Source organism: Palaemon carinicauda, chromosome 43 (genome assembly GCF_036898095.1).
Source record: "Palaemon carinicauda isolate YSFRI2023 chromosome 43, ASM3689809v2, whole genome shotgun sequence".
Lineage (NCBI taxonomy): Eukaryota > Metazoa > Arthropoda > Malacostraca > Decapoda > Palaemonidae > Palaemon > Palaemon carinicauda.
This window is the reverse complement of record NC_090767.1, coordinates 47,871,383-47,880,965: the sequence shown is the minus strand read 5'-3', so window position 1 is coordinate 47,880,965 and position 9,583 is coordinate 47,871,383. Positions and strand designations below refer to the sequence as shown.

Here is a 9,583-nt window from a genome sequence, read left to right as displayed (position 1 = left end):
TCAAACTCGATAGTTTCTAGTAGTGTCTGCAACCTCACCATCCTTGTGAGCTAAGGAAGGCAGGTATCGGGAGAGTCTATAGGTCTACCTGCTGAATCATCAACAGTCATTGCCTGGCCCTCCCTGGTCCTAACTCGGGCATTGATCATACGTATATATGATCAGTCACTAGGACATTATTGCTGTTCCTTCCCTATGCAATTCATGAGCGACCTTTGAATAAAAAACAAAACGATTCTTTGAGAGTAGAGGTCGTTTACAATTGAAATTCGTCTCTAAATCGGAAGAGGTTTAAGTTAAACGCTAAAAAGCAATTATATGGGATCACAAATCAATAAAAAAAAAAAAAATGGAATTGCATGATGTAAAACCTATTTTATATGGTGTAAAATGTGAATAACAAGATGTATATAACACCAAGAAATGTAGAACATCGCATAAAAATAGAATAATAACAATTAAGTAAATCTTCGTCTTCAGCTTAAATGAAAAAGACAATTTCAGATATAATCTACAACAAACCTCTTAATACGTAATCAAATGTACAGTAGGACCCAGGAATTCCTGGCACATCCTGCTCTGAGAACGTGCAACTAATCAACCCTTACTCCGGAGTAAAAACTCACCATGCAGTAAAGGCGTGGCAGGGTGCACTCCCCCAGAGCGAGGTGGACCATGCACTCCTGTGTCCAACTGTACCTTATGTGGACACAGGAATTATACTCTGTTCGATGTTCTCTTTTCTTGGGCTTATGTAAAAGCCATTGTTCTCTAGTCTTGGGTAGTGCCAGAGCCTCTGTACCATGGTCTTCCACTGTCTAGGGTTAGAGTTCTCTTGCTTGAGGGTACACTAGGGCATACTACTCTATCTTATTTCTCTTCCTCTTTTTTTTTGATAAAGTTTTCATAATTTATATAGGAAATATTCATTTTAATGTTGTTACTGCTCTTGAAATATTGTATTTTTCCTTGTTTCCTTTCCTCACTGGGCCATTTTCCCTGTTGGAGCCCCTGAGCCTATATCATCCTGCCTTTCCAACTAGGCTTGTAGCTTAGCAAGTAATAATAACAATAATAATTCCGTTTCAGAGCCTGGATTGAACATGAATTCAGAGGCTATTTACGAAGAGGTCGAGCTGCCAGGCAATGTTTCCAGAGCACAACAGAACCATAACTTCGAAAACGTCATCTATGGAGCAGTGATTCCGAGACAGGCATGAGGACGGGGGTAATGCAGGGTGATCCTCTGGCTTCTTGGTGTTTTTCATGGATGCCATGAACACAGGAAGAAGGCCATAATCAATATGCAAGTCACGTCCTTTCAGTGGCACAAACTGAGAAAAAGAGTACGGATAATATGAATAATGTTCCTAACAAGAATCTAACTTACAAAAGAGAAATTTTCACTTTTTTTCCCCAAGTCTATTCCACCTGGTAAAAGATCATGATGATTTAGTTGGAAAGTGAAGCGTTGAAAAAAATTCCCTGCTGTTCTCTTGGAGGTAAATAGAATAAAATAAATCTATTTGGTGATATCATGTAATTGAAAAGATGTATTAAGGTTACACTGATTCAAAGAGATGATGATCGAGATCCGACTACTGAGATGTGGTAAAAAGTAGAAATATTGATGATTCACTGTAAAATCTCTGCCACAAGCTCTTTCTGTATAAAATATCTATAGTTTTAGCCAAACAACATTTCCTTGTGTTGAAAATGAGACCAGAGCTTAGAATAACTGGTCCTAATCTGAAAAGAAAATGTTATGTAGGTGGCTTTTCTAAGTCTCAAAACCCTGTGTGGTTTTCATTTCATTGTAAGCATCTTTATTTAATTATTTCTTTAACCTTACAAACTTTATTCTAATGTATGCATATTCAATTTCTGTATTTACATTTTCGTTACATAGTGGCGTAGCTAGAAATTTGGGGTCCTGGGGTGGGTGGGGGGGGGGGCTGACTTAGTAAAGAGAACCTGCTCCCCCTTACCGATGAGCTTTGATATATATATATATATATATATATATATATATATATATATATATATATATATATATATATATATGTCAATAACAGTCGAGGTTTATTTTTTTTCAAATTAGTCATAAATACCATTTAATATCGAATTGGCCCTGACATGGGAACTTAGAGTCTTAGACGCACAAGGAAATTCCCTTTCATGATAACTAGCCCAGCCCAGCCAGGGACTCGAACCTATGATCGATAGAAATAAGGATAAACATTAGACTGTTTTGACCACCCGGCAATTAGATAAAAAAAAACAAATGAAGTTAACTAAACTTAAGTAAAATTGGACAATCGTTGCTGGAGTAAATATAGCTGAAAGATAAGGATGACAAAGAGAAGCAGAGAGAGAGAGAGAGAGAGAGAGAGAGAGAGAGAGAGGGGGATATTGATGGATTATCATTATAATTATGTACATATATATGATTATCATTGTTATATGTACCTTTATTGCTAATACACCTTTAACATATATGTTGTGTTAGGAATACATGTATGCAAATATTCTTGTTTATTGGAGCTTAGGGAATACTATGTAGCATTTATATCATCTCATGTGGCATGTATTTCATATTTTAATTATCTGGTCTTATTGCAACCAGTCTTTCCCGTAGCCCGCCACTGTTCACAGCTCCTCCAGTGTATTACGTTTATTTTGATTATTTTCACTTATTATATGGCTTAAGAACTTATGCAAGTGTTTCTGTGAAAACCTTATTTATTTTATATCTAATAATAACTAAGAGATATCCTTTTTTGAAGTGTCAAATGTCATCAGCAAGACGTCATCTCATCCACAAAGTAACAAACAGATTACCAGTTAATGAAACCGGGAGTGGTTTAGTTCAAAAGCACTTGATAATGAATTATCTTTATATATTATAGTGAATTGGGTTTATTTATCAATAAACCTTTTAATTGACTACTAACTAACACATATCAAGCCTACTGGAGTGTCCTTGTTTGCATTTCTGTTGCTAAAACAAAGACGTTTAATCATCTTAGAAATCCGGTAGAAAATGTGAACTATATTTACATTTTCTTCTGATCCCAGGACGTCATTTGTTCTTTACTAACCTACAGAGAGGCAACAAGATAAAGCCTCTTCTTCAGAAGTGATTAAGTGAAAAAAAAATCAAGTGAAACTTTTTTTCAGTGACGAGCCAAAGAGGAACCATTAATTCATTTCTCCAGAGGACTCAGAAGAGAGTTTGACCAACTGGGATCAATTTCTTGACAAGATTCCAACGACCAACTATGGTGAAACTACTGCTCTTCCCTTTTGCACTGATTCTGGCCTTTGTGTCTGCTCAAGCAGGTAAGAATCACTTCGCTTTAAGGTTAAAAGAGACTTTTTAGCCATGGTAAGCAGATCTTTCTAGGAGGAGGACACTCCAAAATCAAACCACTGTTCTCTAGTCTTGTGTAGTGCCATAGCCTCTGTACTATGGTATTCCACTGTCTTGGGGAAGAGTTCTCTTGCTTGAGGGTATACTTGGGCACACTATACTATATATTTTTCTTCCTCTTGTTATTTTGAAGATTTTATAGTTTATATAAGAAAGATATATTTTAATGTTGTTAATGTTATTGAAATATTTTATTTTATTTTTCATTAAGTTTCTTGTTGCTTTTTATTTTCCTTATTTCCTTCCCTCACTGGGCTACTTTCCCAGTTGGAGCCCTTGGGATTATAGCATCTTGCTTTTCTAACAAGGGTTGTAGCTTAGCAAGCAAGCAATAATAATAATAATAATAATAATAATAATAATAATAATAATAATAATAATAATAATTTATGATATATTTTAGTAAGAAAGAAAAATGTGGGTCTTATAAATGCCTTGAAATGAAAATAAAATCTAAGTGGCCTATCAAAGTTTGCTAGAAATTTGGAAGCAAACGATTCTTTAAAATAAAAAAAAAATCAATATGAATTTCGAAACACATGAAGGATTTCCAGCAAAGCTTCACACAACTTCATGACCGATCTCACAAGGTCTCCCCCTCTTCGACGGAGGTTATGATTCCATTTTTTCAAGGGGATTAACGTCAATTTATTGAAATTATTATTATTATCGAAATCATTACGGTAATTATTAAAATTATTATCATTGAAATTATTCAAATTCATTTTCATTCGACTAACCACAGGAACTATTTAAACAAATCAAACGATAAACTTTGAAATGTGAATGCAGGTATCATTCAAAAAGGCAGCTCAGTTGCATATTATTATTATTATTATTATTATTATTATTACTATTATTATTATTATTATTATTAGCTAAGCTACAACCAAAGTTTGAAAAGCTGGATGCTACAGTAGCCAGAGCTCCAACAGGGAAAAATAGCCCAGCGAGGAAAGGAAATAAGGAAATAAAGAAACTATTTGAGAAGTAATGAACAATTGAGATTAAAATATGTAACTACCAAAGAGGAATACCACTGCAGCCCACTCTCCAGTGACTGAATCCTATATGCACAGCCCTTCGCCAAGGACTTGGGCTAAGAGCCCGTAGTAAGAATTCCTTCATAACGTCATGAAAATACGGAATAAAGTGCTTGCTTGACGTTCATTATCATATTAAACATATGACAAAAAATTAGAAAGAATTTTTAAACTGTTATTAGGTGAAACTATAAGAGAGATTACTCGAGTGCCATATGTGGATGAGATTATGGTGAGATGTAGATGGAGATGGTTTGGGCATGCTCTTCGCACTCCCCAAGAGAGATTAGTTCACAAAACTTTTAACTAGGCTCCACAAGGCACTAGAAGAGTTGGAAGACCCAGGCCTACATGTTTGGCGTGAAGTAGGAGATGTTGAATGGAAAAGTATTGATTTAAAACCTCAAGCTTGAGACGAATGGCCAAATCTAACCAAGACCATTGCGTCGATATGCGTAGGATGATGATAATGATGATGATGATGACTAAATATTTATATTTCAGTCGTTGTCTTCAGACTTTGAGACACTACGTAGCAGCTACTTTTTACTACAAGAACCAAATTAACCTATTGATGTTTGGAATGGCGATATCGTGTCTTAAAATCTCCACTAAATTCACAATTTATTACTTCCTAAAAACTCATTATTTTTCATTAGTTTCTAATAGAGTAATGAAGAACTTTTTTTTAAATGCAAGTTAAAATGACAGCATATCGTATAACACGGTTAGCTTTAGGCATTCTTTTACAATATCCAAACTTATTCTCTCTTCCAGATGACAAGTTCTCCATCACTGATGCGAATAAATCTTTGGACATGATAGGAGCAAATCCTTCTACTTCTATTCTAGCTTCCTGGACAAGCGATAGAAATAACAAAATCACCCTCGAAGGACTTCATATTTTAGGCAACTATCGTCACTGAAAAATTGAATATATAAACAATTCAATCGAATCAAATACATGGAATTTCTTTGACATTCATAGAAGTGGTAAGGTAAGTATCAAAAGTCTTCGATCACTCAATGAATTCTCTGACCTCACAAAACCGTAATGATGCAACCAGGAAATAAGAACAAAATTTAGTTATTGGTGATTACTTTAAAAAAGAAAAAGAAAAAAAAAATTCTTTTGAGAACACTTTCTTGAACCTTTAATGTCAATTAATTATTTCAGTCTGAATCATAAAAGAAAATTTTCAAGTTAACTTCGAATACAAAAGACTTAGTTTATTGCAAAATCACCGTCAAATAGGGTCTCGTGAAGGTTTAAAGGTTGCTCATGAATGGCAGAAGCAAGGGACAGTGACAATGCCCCAGCGAGACAATGCTCTAGAGACTGATAAGTGCCCAGTCCCCCTCATACCCTAAGCAAGGACAAGGAAGGGCCGGGCAATGGCTGCTGATGACTCAGTAGGTAGACCTAAAGGATGCCATAAACCCACTATCCCTAGCTCACAAGGATGTTGAGGTTGCAGACACTACTAGAAGCTATCGTGCTTGAGCGGAGGCTCGAACCTCAGACCTCAGTTCAGAATTCTGTGCGTTAATTATATGGCAATTCAATCAGTGCGAGATGCGAAAAAGATCTTCAATTCATTCTTTATTATTTTACCTCATAAAGTTACAACGTTATATTTACAATTAATAATCAATCTATTGTTCTTGAACTAATACGAATAAATCATGTTAAAAATGGTTACATATCTTCGCCTATATCCCGTTGTATATCACACAATAGGCGATTAAATTATGCATATTTTCTACTAGTTTCACGCAAATTGGATAAAAATTGATCATGATATAGCGAAAAGATGTTTTTAACTTTCAAAGGGCCTTGAACTTCGACCCAATAACTTCCAAAATGTAATCAAATTGTCGTTGGATCATGGCCAATCATTCCACCAAATTTTATGAGATTCGGTCAAACAGTTTTTGAGTTATGAGAATCACAAACAAGCAAACATACAAACATAAATGCATAAATACACGCCTATCAAAACTTAACCTTAACAGCGAAGTTGGCGAAGGTAATAAAATTGTTTGGTAAGTGTTCTTTCATATTACAAATAAATATTCATACTCACTTTTGAGCTACCAAACACTCAAAGGATAAAACCATTTCTGTTCACTGCTGTTAGTTACATCATTAAGGTATTTTCTGCTTCTATGTGTCATTAACTGATAAGTAAACCTGCATCTTATTATAAAATTAATGCATAGCAATGTACTGACAATTTTGAGGGAGCCTGCAGGTCTACCTACTGAGTCATCAGCAGCCATTGCCCGGCCTTCCCTGGTCCTAGATTGGGTGAAGAGGAGGTTGGGCGCTGATCATATGAATACAATTCTAGGGCAATGTCCTGCTTTGAATTTTCAATGCCACTTGCCTCTGCCATTCATAAGCGGCCTTTAAACTTTTAAACTGTATCCTAATATAGGAATTAATCCATAGCAATATAAGGACTATTATCCCCTGTATTAAGGGGAGTCAAATGGAAGGACAGGATTAGAAATGAAACGATACAAGAGATTACTCGAAAGCTATATGTGGATGAGTTCAGGATGAGGGGTAGATGGAGACTGTTTGGGCATCCTCTTCGCACTCCCCAAGAGAGATTAGTTCACCAAACGTTCAGTTGGGCCTCACAAGGCACTAGAAGAGTTGGAAGACTCAGGCCTACATGGCTGAAGACTATGAAGCTTGGAGTATGAGATGATGAATGGAGATGTATTGAATTAAAAGCTCAAGATAGAGAGGACTGGCGAAATCTAACCGTGGGCATTTTGAGTCAATAGGCGTGGGAGGAGATGACGATGATGATGATGATAATAATAATGTTTTTAATGTTGTTATTCCTGTTGATATTGATGATAGTGAAAACCCAGTACGAAATTGTGAAATAGGTAATGATAAATAAATTATAAACAAAGAAAATAACAAAGAACAACAAATTACATAAAGAAAAACTAAAAAAGAAAAAAAAAAAACGGATATACGATGAAGTGAGACTAGTAACAACACACTCACAGACATACACACAAGGTCTTAAAACATAAGCTACTTACAACTCAAAGAGCAATGGAAAGAATAATGATGGGAATAACACTAAGACAGAAAAAAAGAACAATACGGATACGAGAGCAATGAAAGTATAGGATATTCTAACAAGTAAGAAAAAGAAATGGACATGGGCAGGACATATAATGAGAATGACAGAGACAGAATGGACATTAAGAATAACAGAATGGGTCCCTAGATATGGCAAAATTAAAAAAAAAAAAAAAAAAAAGCACGGGAAGAAAGAGAAGACGAAGGATTCACGAGCTAAGAAAATTTGATGGTAAAGACTGGCATAGAGAGAACACTCACAAAGGCGAGTGGAAGTACATGTCTGAGTCCTTCATCCTGCAGTGGACTAGTCACGGCTGTGGATGATGATATACTGTGTGTATGTATGCATGTATATATATATATATATATATATATATATATATATATATATATATATATATATATATATATATATATATATATATATATATAAAGTATAGGTATATACATATACATAAAATGTATATATATATATATATATATATATATATATATATGTATGTATACATAGAACATGTTCCAGGTTCTAATTAGATTACAGTGTCATACTGTAAAAATATTGATTTAAATAACTTATACAGATGAAAGAATTCAAGAATAACAAACTTTCCGTCTCAACTATCTGAGATAAGAATAAGTTACGTAAGGACAAGCAATATCGATATTCAAAACAGAGGGGCACTCGGTAGAGCGCAGACCTCCGCCACGGCAGCTTATTTTTCGACCTTTTGCTCGACCTTGAGTTTTTACCTTAACATGTATTAATGGGCGTGGATTTTCATACATTCAAATATGAACCAAGTTTGAAGTCTCTATGACAATGATGTCCAAACTTATTTCTGATTACGTGAATTTGACATTTTGCTTGACCTTGACCTTGACCTTAGACCTTGACATTCTAAAATTTAATCATTTCCAGCTTTTTACATAATTTAATCCCTACAAGCAGAAAAGCAGGCTGCTACGTATAACACTGTAGTCTCATTACTTGCATATTACTTTTAACGGTTCTAGTAACCTATTAATATTTCTCTCTATTTATTGATTTTTCGCTTAAACCGTAAATATCTACTTACCACAAAAAAATAACTATATACTAACGTTACCTTTCATATTCTGTTACAATGCCTATACCAAAAGCTTTTCACGTTTTATAAAGTTGACTTAAAATGATAAATTATCCATAAGCAATCGTATAATATTCAAAAGAACCCACCTTCACGTCTGGCCACAAATACATAAATGATGAACTTACCACTGACAGCATCAGCCAAAGTCCTTCGCTATTACGTCCACTGATAAGTGTTCTTTGATTTCCGAGTCGATCTAAGATCACATATTTCACTAATGATTATAAAGAAGATATAATTCCTTACGCGGTGAACAAGTCAAAAAGTTACTGTTGAAGACCCATTCAGGGAAAGTGTATAACAAGAGTTGTTGTTATCGTGTCAAATTCCACCAGCTGTTGTGAGACGTAATGTATCCTATTAAATTCATTATCTGTAATGTATATTAGGTTATTATTTTGCATTTAAAATTTAAAACAGATAGATTTTATAATAATTGTTATATTCATGTCATCTAAATATGATCATTATAAGAGCTATGTGAAATCACTATAATTTATTTAAGAAGCACTACCTATTTTCTACTATCAATGCCATCGTCAGCTTCTTCATCGGCTGTTGGAGCAGTGTTGCCAGATATGGGAATTTATCCCTAGATTTGGGGATTTTGAAGCCTGATGGGGATATTCTGTACAAATTTCTATGAAGAAGAAACAGAGATAAGTAAAACTTTATATAGTTGCAATAAGTTTGCTTCCACTTATATGAAGTATAAGGAGTAATTTCTATATTAGTAAAGCCTACAGGATCAGAAGAAAATATATTTGTGGAAATTGGGATTTTTGAGTTGTTTGGGGGATCTTAGAAATCCGGTAGAAAATGTGAACTATATTTACATTTTCTTCTGATCCCAGGACGTCAT

At 34.6% G+C, this 9,583-nt stretch overlaps 1 protein-coding gene across 1 annotated transcript in view; it reads left to right on the top strand.

Moving 5' to 3' along the window:
- LOC137633559 (uncharacterized) overlaps nucleotides 1-1,933 on the top strand; it is a 16,295-nt gene extending 14,362 nt beyond the window's left edge. The window contains exon 5 of the mRNA XM_068365841.1: nucleotides 1,090-1,933. Coding sequence (XP_068221942.1) covers nucleotides 1,090-1,220 — 131 coding nt within the window. The 3' untranslated portion in view covers nucleotides 1,221-1,933. The remainder of the gene's footprint in view (nucleotides 1-1,089) is intronic.
- Nucleotides 1,934-9,583: the final 7,650 nt, after the last annotated feature.